Source organism: Nicotiana tomentosiformis, chromosome 8 (assembly GCF_000390325.3).
Source record: "Nicotiana tomentosiformis chromosome 8, ASM39032v3, whole genome shotgun sequence".
Classification (NCBI taxonomy): Eukaryota; Viridiplantae; Streptophyta; class Magnoliopsida; order Solanales; family Solanaceae; genus Nicotiana; species Nicotiana tomentosiformis.
In genome coordinates, this window is record NC_090819.1 from 37,203,378 (window position 1) to 37,229,436 (window position 26,059).

A 26,059-nucleotide genomic window follows, 5' to 3' on the forward strand; every position below is an offset into this window, starting at 1 on the left:
CTATGGCAACTCTACCACAAAGTCCATGGTAACACTCTCCCTCTTCCACTCCGGTATATCAATCTTCTGAAGCAAACCACCCAGTTTCTGATGCTCATACTTGACATGTTGGCAATTCCAACACCTAAAAACATGCCCAACAATATCCTTCTTCATCCTCCTCCACCAATAATGGTGTTTCAAGTCATGATATATCTTTGTGGCACCTGGATGAATAGAATACCACGAACTATGAGCCTCTTCAAGAATCAACTCCCTCAAGCCATCGACATTAAGAACACACACTCGACCCTGAAGCCGCAAAACACAATCATCATAAATAGACACCTCCTTAGCATCACTGCGCTGCACCATGTGCTTAAGGACAAACAAATAGGGATCATCATACTAGCGAGCCTTAATGTGCTCGAACAAGGACGACTGGGATACAACACAAGCAATGACTCTGCTCCGCTTCGAAATATCCAAACTCACCAACCTATTGGAAACACATGAACATCCATAGCTAAAGGCCTCTCCCTAACTGGAATGAATCCTAACGGCCCCATGCTCTTTACCTTCCTACTCAAGGCGTCTGCAACTACTCTTGCCTTCAATAGCTCCAACCACCTCTGCTGCCTCAAATTCAAATCTTTCTGTTTAAACAGATGCTTGAGACTCTGATGTTCGTATACACCTCACAAGACATACTATATAAGTAATGCCTCCAAATCTCCAGTGTGTGTTCAATAGTTGCTAACTCCAAAACATACACCGAATAGTTCTTCTTATGGGGCTTCAATTGACGTGAATAATAGGCAATCACCCTACCATATTGAACAATACACACCCGAGGCCAATACGCGAAGCATCAAAATAAATTGTATATGAACATGATCCCAAAGGAAAAACCAAAAATGGAGTTGTAATAAAGGTAGTCTTGAGCTTCTATAAGAGCACCCTTGTGAATCGACTTAGTCAATAGGGCTGCAATGGATGAAAACCCCTCAACATAAATTCGATAATACCCTGCCAAAACTAGAAAACTCTAGATCTTCGTGGTTGTAAAAGGTCTAGGCAAACATGGAACTTCCTTTATCTTTTTCCGATCCACCTTAATCCCCTCATTGGACACCACGTGACCCGAGAATGCCACTGAATCCAACCAAAACTCACACTAAGAAAACTTGGCATATGACTTCTTCTCCCTCAAAATCTAGAGTACCATCCACAAATGCTGCTCGTGCTCCGCATTACTACAAGAATACAAAGACATAAATGTTGCTGGGACATTAGTCAAGATAAATGGCATCAACAAAAAATCATAATGCCAATATAGCGTCTTGAAGGCAGTCCTAGGAATGTCTGAAGCCTTGATTTTCAATTGATGGTACCCCAATCGCAAGTCAATCTTGGAGAACAATCTAGCACCCCAAAGTTGATCAAACAAATCGTCAATGCACGGTAGTGGGTACTTATTATTGATGGTAACCTTGTTATATTGCTTGCACCCAATGCACATCCTCATGGAATCATCTTTCTTCTTCATAAGAAATACTGGTGCACCCCAAGATGAAAACACTCGGCCTGATGAAATTGTTATCTAGAAGTTCCTGTAACTGTTCCTTTAATTCCTTAAACACTGCCGGAGCCATGCAATAAGGTGGAATAGATATGGGCTAAGTGTTCGATGCTAAAGCGATACCAAAATCAATATTCCTATCAGGTGGCATGCCTGGTAGGTCTGCAGGATACATATATAAAAACTCTCTTATTACGGGAACTAAATAAACCATAGGAGCCTCAGCTCTAACATCTCTACCAAAAGTATGCCATGCACCCTTTCTCAACCATCCGTTGAGCCTTCAGAAAAAGACCACCCTACTAGGAATATGACCCAAGGAACCTCTCTATTCCAACCTCGGCAACTCCAGCATAGCCATCATCACAATTTTAGCATGACAATCAAGAATAGTATGGTACGAAGATAATCAATCCATACCCAAAATCAAATCAAAATCCATAACATTAAGCAACAGAAGATCAAACATAGTCTCATAGACCCTAATAGAAACCAAACAATAATGATAGACATAATCCACCATAATCGAATCCCCAACGGGAGTAGACGCATAAACAGGAATATCTAGAAAATCATGAGATATATCCAAATATGAAACAAAATATGATGACACATACGAATAAGTAGAACCTAAATCAAATAAACTGAAGCATCTCTATGACAGACCGGAACAATACCTATAATGACTGCGTCTGATGTGGCTACCTCAGTCCTACCACAGAAAGAAAAATAATGGGCCTGGCCTCCTCCTCTAGGACGATCACTACCCAGTTGTGCCTCACCTCTAGCTGGCTATGTCGGTGCCGTAGCATCTGGAGCGAGAATCATAGCCTAAGTACCATGTTGAGGTACACCCATTCAATGCCTAGGACAATATCTCACAATGTGCCTATTATCACCACACTAAAAAATCCTCGATGCCTGCGTGGCTCCTGGAACTGAGTCTGCCCTGGACGAGTAAAATAGCCGCTATAGGAACCCCGTGTAAGAGTTGAACTAAAGAATGATTGACCGGTATGAATGCCCTGGAATCTATGGCTAGCTAGAGCACTATGTGAAACGTGAAGTACGGACTAAACTGGTCGACTGACAAAACATCTACCATAAAGGATCTTTCCCGTAGAGTAGGAGGCACTAAATGCTTCAAAACCACGAGGCTTTTTAGCCTCAAGTATCATCCCTCTCATGTCCATGGATACACTCTAACCTCCTAGAGATCTCCACTACCTGATGAAGTTTATTCTCAATCGCCATCCCTCGTGCCATCCAAAATCTAAGGTTGTATGTGGGACCCTCAATGCTCTCCCTCTCAGTAGAAACTAGGGAAATTGCTTTGCAGGATTACTCTGTAAACCTCATAGCATGCTCGGACATATTCAAACCCCCTGGTCTAAATGCTCAAACTCAAGGCGCAACTCGTCCTTGTAGGTTTGTGGAATAAACTCCCCCAAGAAAAGATAAGAGAACTGGGACCATATAAGTAGCGCTCCACTACTTGGCCTACTCGCCTCATAAGTATGCCACCATTTGTATGCATGCCCTGTCTACTGAAAATTATGAAACTCGACACCACTCAAATCCACCAAACCGAAGGTACGTAAAATGCGATAACACTGATCCAAGAAACTTTGTGCATCCTCATAAGCCCCTCCACTGAACTAGGGAGAAGGAAGTCTCTAAATCTTTTCCAACCTCTTTTTCTCCTCAGTAGACGCCGCTGGCACCCCCTCAGGCTGAACTGTAACTATCGGCTATATTTTCATAACACTCGGTATTTGATAAGCATGATCTAGTAGCTCTAGTGTACGTGCGGCGGGAGTTCGGGCACCTTCTCAGTCGGTGAAGTAGCCGGTGCAACTGGACTCAACCCTGCTTGGGCCAAACTCTCAAACATACTCAAGAAGTGAGCAAGAGTCTCTTGAAGTCCTAGTGTAGCAATACACCCCTAGGGTGCATCCTCCAATGGAGCTACTATTGGTTCCACCGCCGCTACTCTAGCAGTGGCTCTAGCTGCGACGTGAGCCCCACCTCAACCTCTACCTCGGCCACGATCTCTCGCATCTCAAACAGGGGCCACTGGTGCCTGCTCAACTGATCCGAAAGAACGTATCCTAACTTTCTATGAGAGAATACAAGAGTAAAGATTCAAACTTTAGAATAACAATTCCGCACGAGAAAGAATGAATGATAGTGAAGCTTCCTATAATCTTGGTAGCATCTTCGAGTACAGACGTCTCTGTACCAATCCTTAAAACTCTACTAGACATGCTCATGAATCATAGAACTTATGAACCTAGTTCTCTGATATAGAAATGTCAGGATCCAAATCCTACCAAAGGGGTCGTGATGGCAACTAACCTTGAAAACTAGGTAAGCTAATCACATCAACAACATTAAATCATCAAAACATGATATAATTACTCTGCATTCAATGTAACAATAGAAATAGTTATAACGTAAGCCAAAATAGAAGTACACAATACAATTACCTAAAACTGTCATGCCTTAACCTCGGAGAGCGCGACCGGTACTCAATAGAGTTACCCGGTCGAGCAAGCCTGCACAGTGCCATCCACCCAACTCACCCATGAATAAAGAGAAAACACACTTCATTAATTAGACAGTAAGAGGTCATGTGAATAACACTGATTCATTTCCATTAGTTACGTCATTAACAAGTCTCCAAAACAGTACATTGTTCAATCATAGTTAAAGTGGAACAGATGATACGATTACAATATTTTTAGTTTAACCTTCTCAAAAACAGATACAACCACACTATGTTTTCGGAGCCTCTAACTGGAATAAAAAGAATGCTATGACAGTACCGGCAACAAGGCCCCCGGCTATACCTCAAAACACTATGTAAAAAGGATAAGAGACACAGGACCCCAAAATGAAGTGGGGCTTATCAGCTCAGCTGAGGAGAGGGTGTGATGTTATCACTAATCAATACCACCTACTATGGAACCACCTGCATCCATTAAAGATGCAATGCCCCGGCAAAAGGGATGTCAGTACATATGGAATAGTACTAGAATGTAAAGATAAAAATCATTTTAATAGAACAAGCAACAGTAAACGCAAAATAAAACTTGAAATCAATAAGAGACTTAGACAGTAACAAGGTGTCAAGCTAGGGGAAGGGTAAATTTCAAGTAAGTTTCAGTAGTTTAAGTTGGAAGATCTTTAGCACCGATACACCATCGTGTTTTAGCATGGAGTCTGATCTCAGCCCGACCGGCTAAGCAGTCTCACCCCGAGACATACACTCATAATACCACCATGTGTGTAGCATGGCGTCCGATCTCAGCCGGATCGGCTAAGTCGTCTCACCACAATGCCGTGTGGGTCGATATCACGTCACATCTCGCTAGCAAAAATCTCATCCCATTTAAGAGGAAACATCTCAATACACCAATCTCATCCCATATAAGGGGAAGCAGTCTCATCAAATTAACATGGGGATTTACCCCTCAATCACTCTTACACCGGCACGTGTAATTTCGGGGTTAGGTTGTTCCGACCTACCCTTCCTCGGTGGATAAACGATACTCCCAAGGTATTTATTATTATTAAAAGTATTTACCACTCATTTTATATTCTTTTACATGTCATTCATTTTATTGGCATGATTGGCCACAACACAATATCATTCTTGGCACATTGTCCGTACTACATAATTCATGTTCACTATTTCACTTTCAACTATTATCACGGATTGTCAACAACAAAAATTTCTATTCAAGACTTTAAGCACACATTTGAGCAATTTAGTGTATTAGGCACATGTGATTTCTTACACAATTTGATATGATAGCTTTCACTAGAATCACATTTTTAAATCATAACATAGTAACACACAGACCACACTTAAACCATATTCTCAAATAGTAACTCAACATAGCAAGAATCTTTGGAATACATATCGAAAGCATATTTATTTTGACGCAAGGCTTATTTGGAATAATCAATTTATAATGAGCATCATGGGACTTACAAGGCCATTGTGGGATTCAATTCTAAAAGAGGAATTTAGCCAACATACCTCACTTTGAGCTTTTCTTAATTCACTACACCATTCTTGAAATACTAACACGCCGGTCTGCGGTCCGTGGACCTATTTTGCGGTTGCATAAAACGCCGCAGAACTTTCCTCTGGGATTGTTTTGTGCTGGATCTACGAGGAGTTTTGCGGCCCGCAAAATGATTATGCGACTGCATAATAGACCGCATAATGATCCAAAAAATTGCCCAGATTTCTACCTTAATCTACGAAGAATCTGCGCTCCGCATATCAGTTCTGCGACCGGAGAATGGACCGCAACAACACCCTGTATTTCCAAAAAACAAATTCTTCAATCCCCAACACACTGTTCAACCCAAAAACTTTGAAACCCCTAATTTTAAGTAAAATTTTACGGGGCCTTACAAAATAGGTAGTACAGAGTTATGAGCTCTAAATCGAATACATATGAACTAATAAATACAATACATTTTGAATGTGGAAATAATAGTACCAACATAAAGGATGGAACTCCAAAGGAACTGCGACGATCATGCAGCACTATCTTGAATCTTCGCGAGCAGTGTGCCCTCACTCTCTAAGCCCGCTGCCTTCAACTCCTAGATCTGTACAAAAATAAAAAGAAGTGTAGTATGAGTGCACCACAATCAGTACCCAATAAGTATTAAGACTAACCTCGATGAAGTGGTGACAAGGTTCAAGTCGTGTGATACTCACTAGTCAAAAGAACCTGTGGAGCATGTCAATAACTAGAAACAAGAATATATATTGGAAAGCAATACCAGCAATCTTGTAAAAACATCTGATAATAACTCGACCTAGGAAAAGTCCATATTTGACAAACAAATCATCAAGTAGAAACATAGATTTATTATAGCATGTCAAATACAACTTAAAAATTGGTTGAACTACATGATGAAGTTTAAAGAATGTATGTACATAGTTAAGAATGTTACTCTCGTACCGCCACATAAACCTCATCAAATTTCAATATTTGTTTTGCTATATGTTGAAAAACAATCAAGAAATGCCACCCTTATTACGCAACATGTGCAAACCTAAGAATGCCACCCTTATTTCGTCACATGTGCACAACAACAATCATAATCTCACAGAAAAGACCTCATGCCAACACCCAATCAATTTTCCTAACATGTCCACATGTGCGATAGTCATCGTAATGCAATATGCCAAATTACCATTAAATATGTAAGCTCATAATTTATAAACTAGATTCACAAGGACATGACAATAAATAAAATGCGGATGGGTGTTTAAATATAAACCATCACTATGGCTAAATCAATTGTAAATCAAGTCCAGGTAGTCACAAAGTAATTAAGCATGTTTCATAAAAATCATGTCAACAAAATAAGGTTAGAAGCCTAAAGTCTAATACAATAATAACCAAACAAAACAATAGTGCAAGAGCACGTCACCTCACGTACACGTCGCTTTTCACATAACATAATTAGGCAAGTAAGTCTGAATCCGAAGGGGTATTCCCCCGCAAAAGGTTAGGTAAGATACTTACCTCAATAAGCCCAAATCAATCCTCTACAATATCATATCCTTTAAAAATCACCTCCGCCCGACTCAAATCTAGCCAAAAATAGCTAAATAAAATCAAATAATGCAATAGGAATCAATTCCAAACAATAAATCTCGATCTTTACCCAATTCTCCAAAGGTCAACAAAAGACAACCTCAAGCTCACATGATCAAATCTCGATTCAAGGGATAGATTGCAACTACCCATAACTCCACGAGTCCAAATATGTGATTAGATTCCAAGACCGAGTCGAATTCGACTCTAAAATCCCCAATTTTAATTTTTAAAAGCATATTCAAAAACCCCAAAAATTCCCTTCCGAATTTCATGATTTGCGTGTAAACATCCATAGGAAATCAAAATATAATTTCAAAATCAAGTGAAAATCACTTACCGACTTGCCTTGTGTGAAAATCCTCTTAAAACATTGCCCCTCTCCAAGTCTAAGGTTAAAAATACGAGAAAATGGGTCTAATTACCGAAATTCCTTCTAAATAATAAGTTGCGGAAGTCGCATATGCAACCAGGGGTTCGTAATTGTGAGCTTCACAAATGCGAGAAATGGCCCACAAATGCGAATTGGATCCCTCCGCCTCTGATATCGAAATTACGACCAGGAAGCTCGCAAATGCGAACATCCATTCACAATTGCAGATGTATCACTTGCGACATCAGCTTCACATATTCGATATCAGCCTACTCTTCCTTTATGGATTTGATGAATCGAGTGTTAAGGCCATACATTGATTCGTTTGTCATTGTCTTCATTGATGAGATTTTGATCTACTAACGTAGCATGGAGGAGCACGAGTATTATTTGAGAGTGGTGCTTCAGACCTTGCGGGAACAGAAGCTATATGCTAAGTTCTCCAAGTGTGAGTTCTAGTTGGATTCCATGGTATTCTTTGGGCATGTTGTATCATGCAGGGGTATTAAGGTAGACCCCAAGAAGATCGAGACAGTTCAGAGTTGGCCTCGTCCTACCACAGTGACTGAGATCAGGAGCTTCCTGGGTTAGTAGGTTATTATTGTCGGTTTGTGGAAGGCTTCTCATCTATTGCACCACCTTTGACTAGATTGACCTAGAAGGGTGCTTCGTTCCGATGGTTCGATGATTGCGAGGCGAGCTTTCAGAAGCTCAAGACCGCATTGACTTCAGCACCAGTGTTAGTGTTGCCTTTCGGTTCAGGGATGTATACTGTGTATTGAGTCGCTTCACATGTTGGAGTGGGTTGTGTACTGATGTAGAATGGGCGAGTTATTGCATATGCTTCACGTCAGCTGAATTCCCACGAGAAGAATTACCCGATACATGATTTGGAGTTGGCTGCGATTGTTCATGCACTTAAGATCTGGAGGCATTATCTTTATTGGGTATCCTATGAGGTTTACACCTATCATCGTAGCTTGCAGCATTTTTTCAAGCATAGGGATGTCAATTTGAGGCAGCGCAGGTGGCTTGAGTTACTAAAGGATTGTGATATTACCATCCTTTATCACCCGAGCAAGGCTAATGTAGTTATGGATGTCTTGAGCAGAAAGGCAGAGAGCATGGGTAGTTTGGCATTCGTTTCAGCAGAGGAGAGGCCACTAGCTTTGGACATTCAGTCCTTGGCTAACAAACTTATGAGGTTGGATATTTCAGAGCCCAGTCGAGTTCTTGCATGCGTCGGTTCTCAGTTTTCACTATTCGAGCAGATCAAGGCCCACTAGTTTGATGATACACAAATGTTGGTTCTCAAAGAGACGGTACTACAGGGTGGTGCCAATGAGGTTACTGTCGTGAGGATGGTGTTCTGTGACTCCAGGGTCTCCTGTGTGTTGGCTTGAGGGAGAAGATCCTAGAGGAGGCACATAGTTCTCGGTATTCTATTCATCTGGGTGCTACGAAGATGTATCGCGGCCTGAGGCAGCATTATTCGTGGCATCGGATGAAGAAAAACATACTAGAGTATGTGGCGAGGTGCCTAAATTGCCAGTAGGTCAATATGAGCATCAGCGACCAGGTGGTCTACTCCAACAGATGACTATACCTGAGTGGAAATGGGAGCACATTATTATGGACTTCATAGTTGCGTTGTCGCGTACCTTGGGGAAGTTTGATGTTATTTGGGTCATTATCAACATGTTGACCAAGTCGGCACAATTCATTCTGGTTGTGACCGCGTACTCTTCAGAGAGGTTGGCCCAGACTTATATTCAGGAGATTGTTCGGTTGCATGGTGTACCTATTTCCATTATATCAGATAGAGGCCCTCAGTTTACTTCGCATTTCTGGAGGATAGTGCAGAGTGAGTTGGCGACCCGGGTAGAGCTCCGTACAACGTATGATCCGCAGACCGACAGGCAGTCAGAGCGGACAGTTCAGATCTTGGAGGATATGCTCAGAGCATGTGTGATTTACTTCATAGGGCAGTGGGATCGATTCTTGCCTTTGGCCGAGTTTGCTTATAACAACAGTTATCAATCCAACATCGAGATGGCTCCATTTAAGGCTTTATATTGTCGGCGATGTCATTCTATCATCAGATGGTTTGAGCCCGGTGAGGATAAGTTGTATGGTACTGATTTGGTGAGGGATGCCTTGGAAAAGGTAAATTTGATTCAGGAGCAGCTTCGCACAGCACAGTCGAGGCAGAAGAGTTATGCGGATCAGAAGGCACTTGATTTATCATTTCTGGTGGGCGAGAAGGTTCTCTTTAAAGTCTCGCCGATGAAGGGGATCATGAGGTTTGGAAAAAAGGGCAAGTTGAGCCCAAGGTTTATAGGCATATTTGAGGTATTGAGGCGAGTTGAGGAGGTTGCTTATCATCTTACTTTGCCTCCTAGCCTATCGGGAGTTCGTCCGATTTTTCATGTATCTATGCTCTGGAGATATCATGCCGACAGGTCACATGTGTTGGACTACAGCACGGTTCAGTTAGATAAGAGCCTGGGTTATGAGGAGGAGCCAGTTGCTATTGTTGATAGGCAGGTTTGCCAGTTGAGGTCCAAGAATATTTTCACGGTAAAGGTTCAGTGGAGGGGGAAACCAGTCAAGGAGGCTACTTGGGAGGCCTAGGAGGACATGTGGAGCAGATATCCACACTTATTCGGCACTTCAGGTATGATTCTAGACCCATTCGAGGATGAACGTTTGTTTAAGAGGTGGAGAATGTAATGACCCGACCAGTCATTTTGCTTTCTAGATCCACGCTCCCCTAAATAAGACTCCCCATATGTGCTTTAACTGTTTTACGACTTGTGGGGATGGTTAGTTTGGTATTTGGAAGGGTTTGGGTTGAAATAGGAACACTTGGTTCCTTAAGGTAGGCAAAAAGGGTTAATTTTGACTTTGGTCAACGCTTTAGGTAAAAGACCTCGGAACAGAGATTTGGCGGTCCCAATAGGTTCGTATGATGATTTTGGACTTGGGCGTATGTTCAGATCGGGTTTTGGATGACCCGGGAGTGTTTCAGCGCTTAATGTTGATAGTTGGCACCTTGAAGGTTTTAATGTTCTTTAGATTTGGTTTGGAGTAGGTTTTGGTGTTATCGATGTCCATTTGGGATTCCGAGCCTGGGAATAGTTCCATATAGTGATTTGAGACTTGCACGCAAACTTTGGGGTCATTCCGAGTAGTTTAAGTATCTTTCGGCGCGTTCGGAGTAAGCTAGAAGAACTTGAAGTTAATAAGTTTATTCAATTTGGTTTAGGGTGTGATTCTTAGTTTTGATGTTATTTTATGCGTTCCAAGGGTTCGATCGAATTAGTTTTATGATTTCAAACATGTTGGTATGTTTGGGCGGGGCTCTGGGGGCCTTCTGGTGTAATCGCACCTGCGGAGGGCTAGCCGCAGGTGCGAGCACGCAGAAGCGAGACAGAAACCGCAGAAGCGGCTCAGCTTAGGCAGCCCAGAAACCTCAGATGCGGGCAAGGTAGGTGCAGATGCGTGACCACAGAAGCAGTCAAAGGATCGCATAAGCGGGAGCAAGCGCAGGAGCGGCTCGTCTACGTAGGAGCGGAATCACAGAAGCGAGACATTTTTTCGCAAATGCAAATTTTGGCCAGCCAAGGGAGGACCGCATCTGCGATGAGACGTCCCCAAATACAGAGCCGTAGATGTGGTCAATGAACTGCAGAAGCGGAAAAACCGCTGGGTAGAACCTTCATTTAAGTCGAGACATAAGCATTTTGGATTCATTTATTGCATTCCTTGGGCAATTGTTGGAGCTCTTAGATAGGGGTTTTCACCTAGCACTTTAAGGTAAGTAAAATTTATACAATGTAAGTTAAATATATAGATTATGGATAGATTTAACATGTAAAATTTGCGAAATTATGGATTTAGATAAAAAAAACCTAGGTTTTGATAAAATGGGGTTTAACCACGAAAATGGTTATGGAATTGATTGAAAATTATATTTTTGAGTCCGTGAGGTTGTGGGTAACAAATTTCTTCGACAATTTCCGGAATCCTAGCAAGTGAGACCGGAGATGCATTTTAGGAATCCTTCAACTGGGGTTGTGTAATCACTCCAATAGTTAGAATATGAACTTTTGAACCTATATTGATTGATTTATTCAACATTTGACTAGTTTCGGATTGTTCGGCACTAAGTTAAGGCTTTATAGTGAATTTGAGGCCGGAAAGTGAGATTTGAGATGAGTTAAGTCTCTTGTCTAACCTTGAAAGAGGGAATTTACCCCATAGGTACTTTAAATTAATATTTGATTCTAATTGTGGGGGCTGTGTACGCACGAGGTGACGAGAGTCTGTGCGTAACTACTATTCATGCTTATGTCGAGGCAGCTTAGGACCCAAATCACAGATTACTTGTAATGTTTACACCCTATTTGTTAGTTTAAGTGACCAAATTATATTAGAACTTGTTAGAGGAATTTTAAACGACTGAATTTTACTTACTTGAAATTTAGCGGATTACTTGACCGTTAATAGAGATTTTATTACATTATGTAGTAGTCCTATTATAACGTTTAAGTTAAATGCTTATAAAGTATCCTCTCTTCTTGTGGAGTGGGTCGAATGCCTCGGCAGTATATAGATGCATCTATGGATCATGTCGCATGCTCCTCGGGAGTGTAAACATTATTCTAGATCGGGCGGTATGACCTCGGCATAATCGTGCTTAATAATACTCGGAGTCTAATAATAATTGATATTATTTTGTGGCTTATGGGGTTACACCTATAAATGACGGAAATTTATTGTAAGGCCCCGTAAAAATTTATGGTATGGGCTCGTACCTTTTGGGTTGAACAATGCACTGGGGAGTAAAGAAAATATTTTGCTAGAAAAAGTCATTTCTGCGGCCCACTAAGCGGTAGCAGAATCACTCTGCAGACCGCATAATGGCCGCAGAGTTAATCAGAGGTGGGGAAGCGTGGATGAAGGTCTGCAGTACATTATGCGACCGCAGACCAGCTCTGTGATGTATTATGCGACCATAGAACAGGTCTGCGGGCCGCATAACTACCACAGACCAAAGCAGGCGACAACAGTTTTGGGCACCAATTGTGCGGCCGATATACAGACCGCATGTCCATTCTGCGGTCGCATATGCGACCATAGATCCCGTTCCAGAGCTTCATTTTTGGGTTTTTATAACCCGACCCTACTTCGTTAAATAGACAATATGTACCATCTTTTGAGCAAAAACCTGATATTTTGAGCGTTAGAGAGTGCCCTAGAGTGGGAGAGAGTTCTTCAACAATTTGTTCTTCAATTCTTGCTCTAATTTTAGAAGATTAACAAGGAAAACTTACTAGGTCTTCATCCTAGAGGTAAGATTCTACACCTTACCCCTTCATTTCGAAAGTTAACTAGAAATGGGTAATTAGTAAATAATTCTTGGGTATAGGAGTTGGTTATTTTGCATGCATATGTTATCAAGGAGTGTGGGAAGACTGTTGAGCTCAAATAAGTAAAGATTGGGTTATGGAATGAAGGAAACTTTGTAGAAGAACCTTGTAGCCAAATTTGCACACCTGGTATTTGATAAAATGCTCAAATGAGCTGAAACTATGAATAATTTCCTAATTTGTGTTCAATTTTATTATGTCTCAAAATAGATTGGGATTGCTAGGATTTTCGAAACGTTGTAGTAATTTAAGGAAAGCTCAAATCGAGGTATGTTGGCTAAATTTCTCTCTTAGAATTAAATCCCACGGTATTCATGTAATTTAGTAAGTCCCAAGTGCTCCACTATAAAAAAGAATTGGCTATTCCGAATGAATTGTGTTGAAGTATATGTTCAATATGTACACCAAATGCCTTTATCATGTTATGATATCATTTGATAATGTGTTCAAAGTATGAGTTGTACATTAAAGATGTTTCGACTTCAAGTCAAGTCCAAACGAAGGCTATTATGCCAAATTTTGTGAAAAATCTCTATGTGTCTAAGACTCTTAATTGCTCCCATTTGTGCTAAAAACATTTATTCGAAATGCCTTGTTGTGGATGATGATGATGATGTTTGAAAGTGAAAAAGGTGAGCATAAAATATTAAATACGGCCGACGTGCCAATAATGATTTTATAATTATGGCCACTAGTGCCAATGAAATGAAAAGATGCAAAAGAAGTATGAAATGAGATGATTGGTATAAGAAGGATGATGTCTCTAGCCGATCTTGTCATGATCGAATGACATTCCGCACACACAGTGGTAATTTTGCTGGATATGGTAAATTGAAATTGTGATTGTAGTTGATATCTCTAATAAGATAGCCTAGCCGATCGGGTCGTGATCGGACTCCGTACTAAAAGTACAGTGGTATTGGTATTTTAAATATTGGTATTGTGAACGGTGGCATATTAGTACTAAAGACCTCCCAACTTAAAATATGGAAACTTATTTGAATATTGTCTTGATCCTAATTTGAGGTTTGATGTTGTTTGAGGCTTCCACTGATATTATGATTGTATTTGCTTGTATTATTTATCATTCTATTGAGAGGACGTTTTGTCATTCATACTAGTACTATTCCATATGTACTAACATCCCTTTTATCGGGGGCACTGCATCTTCAATGGATGCAGGTGGTTCCATAGCAGGACACACTGATCAGTGATAGCGGTACACCCTCTTCCCAGCAAATTTGGTGAGCCCCACTTCATTTCGGGGTCATGTATCTTTTGTTACTTGTGTATTGTGTTTGAGGTATAGCCGGGGCCTTGTTGTTTGCATTATCATAATACTCTTTTGTATCTATTAGAGGCTTCGTAGACATAGTGTGGGTTGTATATTGGTGCTGGGGAAGACAAACTAGTTATGTTGTGTTTGAATTACTTATTCCACTTCAGACTATGAAAAATGTGTGTGAAATTTGAGACTTTAAAATGAAGTAACTAATGATAATAATGTGGTATTGTATACATGATCTCTTTATGGTCTAATCAATGAAAATATGTATTCTCTTTATTCCTAAGTGAGTTTGGGTAGAAATTATCTGACAAGCTTGCTTGACCGGATTCACTGGGTTGAGCACCAGTCGCGCTCCCCGAGATTGGGGCGTGACATTTATTTGGAAGTTATTAATTTATGAAAGAATTATTTTCTCCTGCAAGTTAATGAATTATTACTATCATTTACATAACTCGTGTTTATTTAGAATTTATGTATCCGTATTGTTAGCCCATAGTAAGTGTCGAAGTCGACCCCTCGTAACTACTTCTACGAGGTTAGACTTGATACTTACTGGGTACATGTTATTTATGTACTCACACTACGCTTCTGTTCTAATTGTGCAGGATCTGAGACAGGTGCATCTGCCGGTCCTACTGGCGCATACCAGATATCCCGAGGCCTAGTGGTGAGCTGCTTCCTGAGCAGTTCCACAGCACCTAGAGCCTCTCCTTTACATTTATTTCTGTCTATTTTCAATTCATACAGTGGCTAGAGTTTTGTATAATCTATTAGTTCTCGTACACGTGTGACACCAGGTCTTATCACACACACTAGTAGGCATATGGTTTTGGATTATTCTATGGTTATGATTGCACCCAGCTGCTTTTGTCTATTTATTTGAAAAAATGTGGTTTCTTAACCTTTTATTTAATGGAATTTAATCACTTGGGAAACTTATTATAAGAGAAATAACATAGTTTAATTCACTGTTGGCTTGCCTAGGGGTAACGTTGGGCACCATCATGGCCTATAGGAGATTTGGGTCGTGACACTCACCTCCTTAGCATCATCGTGTTGCACCGTGTCCCTTAGAAAAAGCAAATGGGGATCATCATACTAACACACCTTGATGCGCTCAAATAAGGACGACCGTGATACAACACAAGCAAGTACCCTGCTGGACTCTGAAATATCCAACATTATGAACTAACTGGCCAAAGCCCGAACATCCATTGCTAACGGTCTCTCCCCAACTGGAATATAAGCAAGACTCCTTATGCTCTTAGCCTTCCTACACAAAGTGTTGGCCACCACTTTGGCCTTTTCCTGGTGATAAACAATGGTGATATCATAGTAGCTCTAAGCACCTTCTTTGCCTCAAGTTCAGATCCTTTTGCTTGAATAAGTGCTGGAGACTCCATAGATATGTGAACGCCTCACAAGACACGTCATAAAAATAATGCCTCCAAATCTGGAGCTCCCAATCATACCAACCTATCCCAAAAATACTCGAGGCCTCAAATCACACCAAACAATATCAAAACCATGAATCACATCTCAATTCAAGCCTAAGAAACTTCAAAACTTACGTCAAACATGCCTAAACAACACTGAATGGCCTCAAATTTTGCATGCAAGTCCCAAATAATACAATGGACCTATTCCATCTCCCGGAACCACAATCTGAATCTGATATCAATAAATTCAACTCCCGATCAAACCTATGAATTCCCACATACGCCTAAGTCCAAAATCACCATACAAATCTATTGGAACAAGAAAAACAACATTCTTGGGTCGTCTACACAAAAGCCAAACTTAGGTCAACTCTAGCAATCTAAGCATCCAACCTTGGGACTAAGTGTCCTAGTTCAGTCTAAAACTATAACGTCCTGTAAAAATATCCTAATAATTTAAGTTTTTAAAGTGCGCCAATGGTATTTGGGAATAATATATTTGAGTATTAAAGAAGGCCTATGGAATAGAGCTACATAATTTTGAATTGATAATGTATATTTAAGGTGTGTTGGAACATACTAAGGAGTTTTGGGAATGGTAAGAACTTGTGTGGAACAAGTTAGACACATTAAGTGGAAAGGATGTTTCAATTGGCACAAGACCCGACTTCAAATGAATAGACCTCCCTCAATATAATGAGTTAGGCAGTGATCTACCTATGAACCTAAAGCTCTTTGAGTCTTGTTTCCAACGCATCAAACCGTTCAACATTTGGATATGTATAGAGAAAGTTATGGCCATTTTACTGGACTTGTGTCATATGCATGCCCAGATGCGCGGCCGTGCATTTTTTAGAGTTTCTGCCTCAGGTGCGCGGCCAAATCCGCGGCCGCAGACGTGGGAACTCATTAAATAACCCCAAGGATGGGTATAGAGAGGGGCTAAGTCATTTCTTCAAGACTAGGACTTTCTTTCCACCACCCATCCGGCCAAGGCTTCAAATACACATCTAAGGTGAGTTTTTAAGTGTGTTTTTATAATGATTTCACTTCTCAATCACTAGTTATAACAAAGTTTTGTATTGGATTCCATAGGATTTCTTCAAAATCTCAAGAACACCCCAAAAGTTGACTTTCAAGATTTGGTCTACAAGAAATAATCTTTCACCCTTAAACCTACATGCATGGATTGTTAGTGAATAAATGAGCAAGGAATAAGTACTAGCACTTATGAGATGGTGATTGAAAGCCATAAATACTTAAACTAGATTATTGGGTGTGGTAGAGATTTTGTAATGAGTTAATTAGTAAAATTTGGTAGATGTGAGTTCATTGATGATTATAATGGTGCTAAGAAGGTAGTTAGTGGACAAAGGATGTTGTAGTATCTCTTGTTGGTGGTAAGGAGGTATTGTTGGAGGAAGAAACACCATTACTAGAGGTAGTTGCATGTTATGCACTCTAGGTGTTTGATAAAATGCCAAAACGACCAAAAACCTGAAAATATTTACTAATATTGGTCCAATTGAATTATGTTGATGTAGATTGAAGTTGTAAGAGTAGTTGATGGTTTTAATATCGCTAAAGAGCTCCATCAAGGTATGTTGGCTAAACTTTCTCTCTTATAATCGAATTCCATAATGTTTCTGTAAGATCAAGTATGATTGGCTCAAGATTCCTAACTTCTATATTCCGGGTTATTCCCTATAAATTTGATTATCCCGAATGAGCATTATATCAAAAGATAGATGTTCAAAGTATGAGTTGCGTATTAAAATGTTGTGGCCTTGAATCGTATTTCAAATGAAAGCTAGTACGCCAAATTGTGTGAGAAAATCTTAATATTCTTAAGACTCTTAATTGCTCATATGTGTACCTAAAGTCTTGATTGGAAATGTCTTATCGTTGCTAACCTATAAAGATGGTTGGAAGTGACATCAGTGCATTGGGGATATAAAGTGTGGCCAACGTGCCAATAGTGAAAGTTATACTTGTGGCCAATGGTTCAAATGAAATGAAATAATGTGAAAAATATTATGAAATGAGCTTTGACTTAACTATTCCAAAATTGACTTCGATAATATAATTGGCTAAAAGCTTATGAACTCAAATGATGCCCATATGTGGCTCTTTTAGCTAATACTATGCTTTGTAAGTATTTTTCAATGTGTTTTGCATTCTTACATATTTGTGAGTAGAAATTGTGTATGATTTCAGCTTGTGCTTTGATTTCCAATCATTTTATTTCATTTATTGGAAAGAAATCTATTGTGTTTAAAGCATTCATTACTAATGAACTTAAAGTTGCGATTTCCAGAATATTCTACTTGTTGATAATTATGATGATGATCTATGAAAGGAAAGAAATGAACGTGTGGAATATGAAATACGACCATTGCGCCATGAATAAAGAATTATATGTATGGCCAAGAGAGCCAATGAAATAATAATGTTGTAAGTGGTTGAAAGTACGGATTAAGTGATATGTGGTGTGAAAGGTTATGAGATGTACATATTTGTACTTTTGTTTCAAATGTGTTATGAAACGCATAGGTGTATTGTGTATGGAATCCTATGGACGGTCTATGAAACGCATAGGTATATTGTGTATGAAACCCTATGGACGATCTATGAAACGCATAGGTTTATTGTGTATGGAACCCTATGGACAGTCTATGAAACGCATAAGAATATTGTGTTATGAAATCCTGTGGACGGTCTATGAAACGCATAGGTATATTATGTTATGAATCCTATGGACAGTCTATGAAATGCATAGGTATATTATGTTATGAAATCCTGTGGACGGTCTATGAAACGCATAGGTATATTGTGATATGAAATCATGTGGATGGTCTAAGAAACACATAGGTATATTGTGTTATAAAATCTTGTGGCTGGTCTATGAAACGGATAGGTGCATTGTGTATGAGAAGTATAGGTGTACGGTATGAATAAACACTATGGACGGTCTATGAAACGCATAAGTGTATAGTATGATATGTGAACACTAAGGACGGTCTAATGAGATACATTATTAATGCAGACAATAGGTGCCACTTTTGTTGTCCTTGTTTGTACATGTTGTTTCAATTATATTATATTATGTGTTAAACGTATAGATCATATGGACATTCTATTTTGAAAGAGCATTTCTAGCTATACATACTAGTGCTATTCGACAGTACTAATATCCTTTTTGCCGGGGGGCGCTACATCTTTAATGGATGCAGGTGGTTCTACAGCAGGCGGCATTGATCAGTGATAGCAATACACTCTTTTCAGCTCATTTGGTGAGCCCAACTTTATTTCGGGGTCATGTATCTTTTGTTTCTCATGTACTGTATTTTGAGGTATAGTCGGGAACTTGTTACCGGCATTTCCATATTACTCTTCTATTGTACGTAGAGGCTCCGTAGACAGGTTGTGGGTTGTGGTTGATGTTGGGAATTGAACTAGAAATGTTGGTATTTGGAAATCATGTTTTTCATTAATTCTATAAACGCGTCATATTTTTGAAATTATGAATGAATCTGCTAATGGGAATGAAATGAGAGTTATTAATGAAATCTTTTCAGTGTTGATTAATGGAGTACATCTCCTCTTTATTCATGGATGAGTTTGGGTAGAAGATAATCTAACAGGCTTGCTCGGTCGGGTTCTCTCGGTTGAGCGTCGGTCGCGCTCCTCGGTTTTGGGGCGTGACAAAAACTTCCCTGAAACCAAACCAACCAGCCCGGTAAGTCATATTACCACAAATACAAATATGTAAGTCATCAAATAGGGAAAATGCTAAAATACTGAAAACGGCTAACTGGATCGTTTATATATATATATATAACAACTATATCTTTTGATGAGAGATTTGTATAAAAGTACAACCCGACACACTACATTGCATCTACTTAGTCATGTTTTTTAATTTACCATCGCATAGCCCATTATTTTTTGAAACAATGTTAACACACCAAATTTTCATGACATAAAATTTCAACCACAAACGCATCAATAGCTCTCAACAACTATAACTTCCATAACTCAGCAATGAAGGTATTTTCATGAAATGGCAACTTTAAATTCAAATGCATAACATAAGCTCGACAACAAGAGAGGTAGCATGAAGTAGCAACTACGACTAAATGTATGATAATAACTCAACAATGAAAAGAATAGCACGTAACAGCTACTAATAAATGCATATAAGAGTAACCTCGACAATGAAAAATAGAACATGTAATAACAACTTCAAGTAAAGCATGTAAGAATAAACTAGACAACTAAAGATAGAACAATTAATAACAACTTCAATTAAATGCTTATAAGTAACCTAAGAGTCTAAACTGGTCAATTTTCATATATAAGCCCGTGTACACACTCGTCACCTCTTGTACGCGTCTTTCACATAATTTAAAATAGTACAATCAAAACCAATCCTAAGGGGTATTTTCCCCACACAATGTTAGGCAAGATACTTACCTCAAACAAGCTAAATTAATCTACTAATAAGCCCTTCCCACACAAATCCACTTCTAAATGGATCAAATCTAGCCAAAATAACTTTATATCATAACTAAAAGCCATAGAAAATAATTCCGGATAATAAAGATTCAATATTTTAATAAAATCAAAAATTCAACCCCGGTCCCGTACCTCGGAACCTGGCAAAATTTCAAACACTCATTCTGATACGAGTCCAACCATAACAAAATCATGCAATTCTGACCTCAAATTGGCCTTCAAACCATCAATTTATGTTTTAGAACGTTTTTACTAAAATTCCCAATTTCTCCAATTTAAATCATTAATCAAACACTAAAATCAAGATTGTAATCATGAAATAATAACAAATCTGAGTCAAAAATACTAACCATAATTCTAGTAATAAAAATCCCCTCCAAAATCGCCTAGAACTGAGCTCCAAAACCTTGTGGGAAAAAGAATTAAATTTTGAAACAAGAAAAATAAAATACAGCAGTTGTCCCAGCTCAAATCAGGTCTTAGATGATCCCGAAACACTGCTAGAAAATGTCAAATTTCTGATGGATTTCAAGTGGGCAGACAATATACGTACAGAGCCTACAAGCCCAACAAACTGCACTAACTGACAGGATATGTCTACTGATGGATGTACTGTGATCGGAACAGGGCCCTGAACTACCCATAACCTATCTACATATATACACAAGATGTACACAAAACTTCTAGATCCGGCAACTCCGAAGAACGGGGAGCTTACCGATAAAGCTGAACTCGGGCAACACCAACTGAGGAGGTCTACCCGTCTGTCTGTCTGAACCTGCACGCATGAAATGCAGCGCCCCCAGAAAGGGACGTCAGTACGAAATAATGTACTGAGTATGTAAGGCAATATACGGAAAGCTGATACTGAAATGATAATCTGAACATATGCTTACATGCTGATACTAACTCAATTCTCTCAATATAGTAAGTAAAATAGTTGTCCAGCCCAATAAGGCTCAGTACATATATATAACTGCTCTGCTGTAGTTGGCTCGCACATAGGCACTCGGCCATACTAGGCTCTGTATCTCGACCAACTGAGCTCGCTCACAGGCGCTCGGCCATAGTAGGTTCGGTATATAACTTACCATCTGATCAGAGGTTGCCCAATAGGGGCCTGACAATCGATTATAGCTCGATGGTAATGAAAATATTATAATACTATATATATATATATATATATATATATATATATATATATATATATAGGCTCTCTGCTCTCTTGAGTGGAACAAGACAATGCTCAATTTAATATTGTACTTACAAGACTAGGTGTACCTCTTTCTGGAAATAAGCCTACAAATCATGCCAAGTTACCCTTTGAACTTGTTCAACAAGATGTGAGGCCTTGGATAAATTATTCATGTTACCCTTATTGACTAATTATTCTTGAACTTGGTTGTTTTTAATGAAAATTTCCCGAGTGATTTTCATCACTCTAATATGCACATACTAAGACCGCGAAGAACTTGTTACTTCCTAGGCGACATGCAACTTCACGTGATGTCACAAATAATATAAAATGAGTAGAGTATAATTGGATATGTATTTAATTAATTCAAACTCAAGATTAAGCCCCAACTCCTTATCAAACAAAAGTTGTGGTTTGAACGATTTACCTTATTAAATATACGTAAATTCCGGGACATGAATTTTTCTTTATGCCTCGTTATCAAACTCGTGTAATTACGAGATCATGCCAAACTGAAGAAAGGGTTTAGCCTTAACATACATGGATTAAAGAAAAGTTTATATGATGTTCTTGAAAAAGATTGCACCATACTTCTTTAGAATCGCAAAATTTTACATTGCTATGGTTCTAACAATTCTCGTTGGAATTGTTTGGTTGCAAGAAGTCACGTTGAAAACTTACAAGAATTCACTTCTGATTGTAACATTGTTTTGTATTGGAATTTTTAGAATTGAAATGTCTTGTACTCAAAATCCTAGAATGAAGTGTTGCTAACGTTCTGATGAAGTCTTTCAAATATGAGGTGTTGTATTCAAATTACTCTTACAGGTCATGTTATTCAAAATGTAAGAATGAGGTGTCTTTTAATTATTAATTAGGTTGCCACCTAATCCAAAAATGACTAAGAGTCCGTTGTTTGAAAAGTGGCTTGCTGCCACATAATCCTCTTGTTGGGGAATTTAAACTTTATCCAATAAGCAATACCCGATAATTAATTAATTACCCGCATAATTAAAAATTATCTCAAATTACTTAAAATTCTATTTATTTTTAACACACTTTATACATCACACTATCACGGTCATATGGTATCTTGTATGGTACTAGTCCATAAATATCGGGTATTATAGCGCGAGCCGTATTTTGTCCCAAATCGGCAACCTTCAACGAAACTCTTTTTTTTTTAATTCGTGTACCCTTTATCTTTTATGGAACTTACTTATCGCTTGTTATAAATAGCATAAATACGTTAATCTCAAGATCATCTCATCCCCGAGTCTACGTCAATTAACTGAAGACGAAACTTTTAACGTACGAAAACGCGAGATGTAACATCCTTCCCCCCTTAGAAACATTCGTCCTCAAATGTCTACTCGTAGACACTTTGGGAAACTTTTTGCCAGAGTCTCCTCCGTACATTAGACTAAAACCACCCTGCACACAGCCAGAATATATACTATACATGCCACACATGGCCATTATAAATTCTGAGAGTCAAAAATAAGAGCTTACCTGATGACCTACTGGCCTTAATAGAGCTGTGCTGAGGTATCCCACCTAGAGCCATATCTTCAGTTTGAAATAGGTAGGGGTATTTAGACTTCATTTCTTCCTCCGCTTCCCACGTCATCTCTTCCACATTCTTGCTCCTCCATAAAACCTTCACGTAGGCTTTTCCTTATTCCGTTGCTTGCGAATTTGTCGGTCTAGGATGGCAACCAGAATTTCCTTGTATGAAAAGTCCTCTGTAATATGAACATCATCCGTGGGAACCACTCGGGTAGGATCGCCAATGCACTTCCGTAACATAGATACGTGAAAAACAAGATGGATAGAATCCAATTCCGAGGGAAATTCTAATTCATAAGCTACTTGGCCCACCCTCTGAATGATCCTATATGGCCCAATATACTGTGGGCTAAGTTTGCCTTTCTTGCCAAACCTCATCACACCCTTCATAGGTGACACCTTTAATAATACCCAATCATCAACCCCAAACTCTAAATCTCGTCACCGCACGTCAGAATATGACTTCTGACGATTTTGAGCTGTCAATAGTCGCTCCCGGATAAGCTTTAATTTTTCTATGGCCTGCTGAACCAGTTCCGGCCCATGTAACCCAGATTCTCCAACATCAAACCACCCTATAGGAGATCTGTGCTTACGCCCATACAAAGCCTCGTACGGAGCCATCTGGATACTGGAGTGATAACTGTTAGTATATGCAAACTCGATAAGAAGTAGATGTTCATCCCAACTTCTTTTAAAATCCAACACACATGCTCGTAACATATCCTCGAGCGTCTGAATTGTGCGCTCGGCTTGACCATCAATTTGTGGATGAAAAGTTGTGCTGAGATTCACCTGAGTGCCTAGACCTCTCTGAAATAACCTCCAAAAATGTGCTGTAAACTGGGCCCCACGGTCAGATATAATAGATACCGGTACTCCGTGTAGTCGCACTATCTCTTTAATATATAACGTTGCATAATCTTTTGCTGTATATGTAGATCTGACCGGTAGGAAATGAGCTGATTTCGTGAGCCTATCGACTATCACCCATATGGAATCGAATTTACGATGAGAAAGAGGTAAACCCGTGATGAAGTCCATGTTTATCGCCTCTCATTTCCATGTCGGGATCTCTATAGTCTGCATTAGCCCTCCGGGCTTCTGGTGCTCTATTTTCACCTGCTGGCAACTAGGGCATTGAGCGAAATACTCAGCAATGTTCTTCTTCATATCGTTCCACCAATACACATCCTTAATGTCATGATATATCTTCTTCGACCCAGGGTGAATGGAGTACCACGAATAATGTGCCTCTGACATAATCCTGTCTCGTAGCCCTGCTACATCTGGAACGCACAAACGATCCCTGTATCTGAGAACCCTATCTCCCTTGAGTTCTAACAATGGCTTCTTCTGCTACGGAACTCGCTCTCTCAACTCGACCAACTCTGGGTCCTCGTACTGCTTCTCTTTTACTTCAGCTTTGAGAGATGATTTTGCAGTATTTTGGAGTACAACTCCACCATTGCCAGAGTCTACTAACCGAACCCCCAAACAAGCCAATTGATGAATTTCTTTAGTTAATTGTCTTTTTTCGGCCTCTACATGTGCTAAGCTACCCATAGATCGGCGACTTAAGGCGTCTGCTACAACATTAGCTTTCCTGGATGGTAGAGAATGTTAACATCGTAATCTTTCAATAACTCAAGTCATCGCCTCTATCGCAAATTCAACTCTTTTTGCTTGAAGATATATTGTAGGCTTTTATGATTTGTGAATACATCAACATGAACACCATATAAATAATGCTGCCATATCTTAAGTGCATGGACAACTGCAGCTAATTCGAGGTTGTGGGTCGGATAATTCCGCTCATGCTTCCTTAACTGCCTTGAAGCATACGCAATTACTTTCCTATGTTGCATCAGGACACATCCTAACCCGACACCTGAGGCATCACAATACATCGCATAACTATCTAGACCCTCTGGAAGTGCTAGAACTGGCGCTGAAGTCAACATGTTTTTAAGCTCCTGGAAACTCCGCTCGCAAGCCTCCGTCCACTGAAACTTAGTTGCTTTATGCGTCAACTTCGTTAATGGTGCCGAAAGAGAAGAAAAACCCTCTACGAACCTCCGATAGTATCCTGCTAAGCCTAGAAAGCTATGAACCTATGTTGGAGTGGTAGGTCTAGGCCAGGATTTCACAGCCTCAATCTTCTGAGTATCTACCTTTATGCCTCCATCAGATACAACGTGCCCCAAGAATGCTACATACTTCAACCAGAACTCACATTTAGAAAACTTAGCATATAATTTACTATCACAGAGGGTTTGGAGTACCGCTCATAGGTGGTCCTCATGCTCATCCTCTGAACGTGAATAAACCAAAATATCATCAATAAATACTATCACGAACATATCTAAATATGGACAAAATAGGTTGTTGACCAAGTCCATAAATATGGCAGGTGCATTCGTCAACCCGAAGGACATGACAAGAAACTCGAAGTGGTCATATCGGGTCCTGAAAGCTATCTTGGGGATATGTCTCTCCCGAACTCTAACCTGGTGGTACGCCGACCTCAAATCTATCTTTGAAAAGCATCTAGCTCCCTGCAACTGATCAAACAAGTCGTCTATCCTTAGAAGTGGATACTTATTCTTAATAGTTACCTTGTTCAGTTTTCTATAATCGATACACATCCTCAGCGAGCCATCTTTCTTCCGCACAAACAGTATCGGTGCACCCCAAGGTGAAGTACTGGGCCTGATGAAACCTTTCTCCAGTAAATCTTTTAACTGCTCCTTCAACTACTTCAATTTGGCAGGTGCCATTCTATACGGAGGGATGGATATTGGTTGAGTTCCCGGAAGCAAATCAATGTCAAAATCAATCTATCGCTCTGGGGGAATACCTGGAAGTTCATCTGGAAATACATCCGCGTACTCTTTTACTACTGGAATAGACTGAAGTGTAGGTATCTTAGTATCTATATCTCTAACTCGCACAATATGATAAATGTACCCTTTTGCAATCATTTTCCTCGGCTTCAGATAGGAAATAAACCTACCTCTGGGTGTCGCTGTATTACCTACCCACTCA

At 39.7% G+C, this 26,059-nt stretch overlaps 1 protein-coding gene across 1 annotated transcript; it reads right to left on the minus strand.

Annotated features, from left to right (window-relative positions):
- LOC138897333 (uncharacterized) lies at positions 1-25,995 on the minus strand. The gene is made up of 4 exons (XM_070183298.1): positions 25,872-25,995; positions 1,982-2,125; positions 1,205-1,566; positions 1-345 (listed from the first exon to the last, which is right to left on the minus strand). Exons 1-4 carry the CDS (start codon positions 25,993-25,995, stop codon positions 1-3), a joined length of 975 nt encoding a protein of 324 aa, XP_070039399.1.
- Positions 25,996-26,059: the final 64 nt, after the last annotated feature.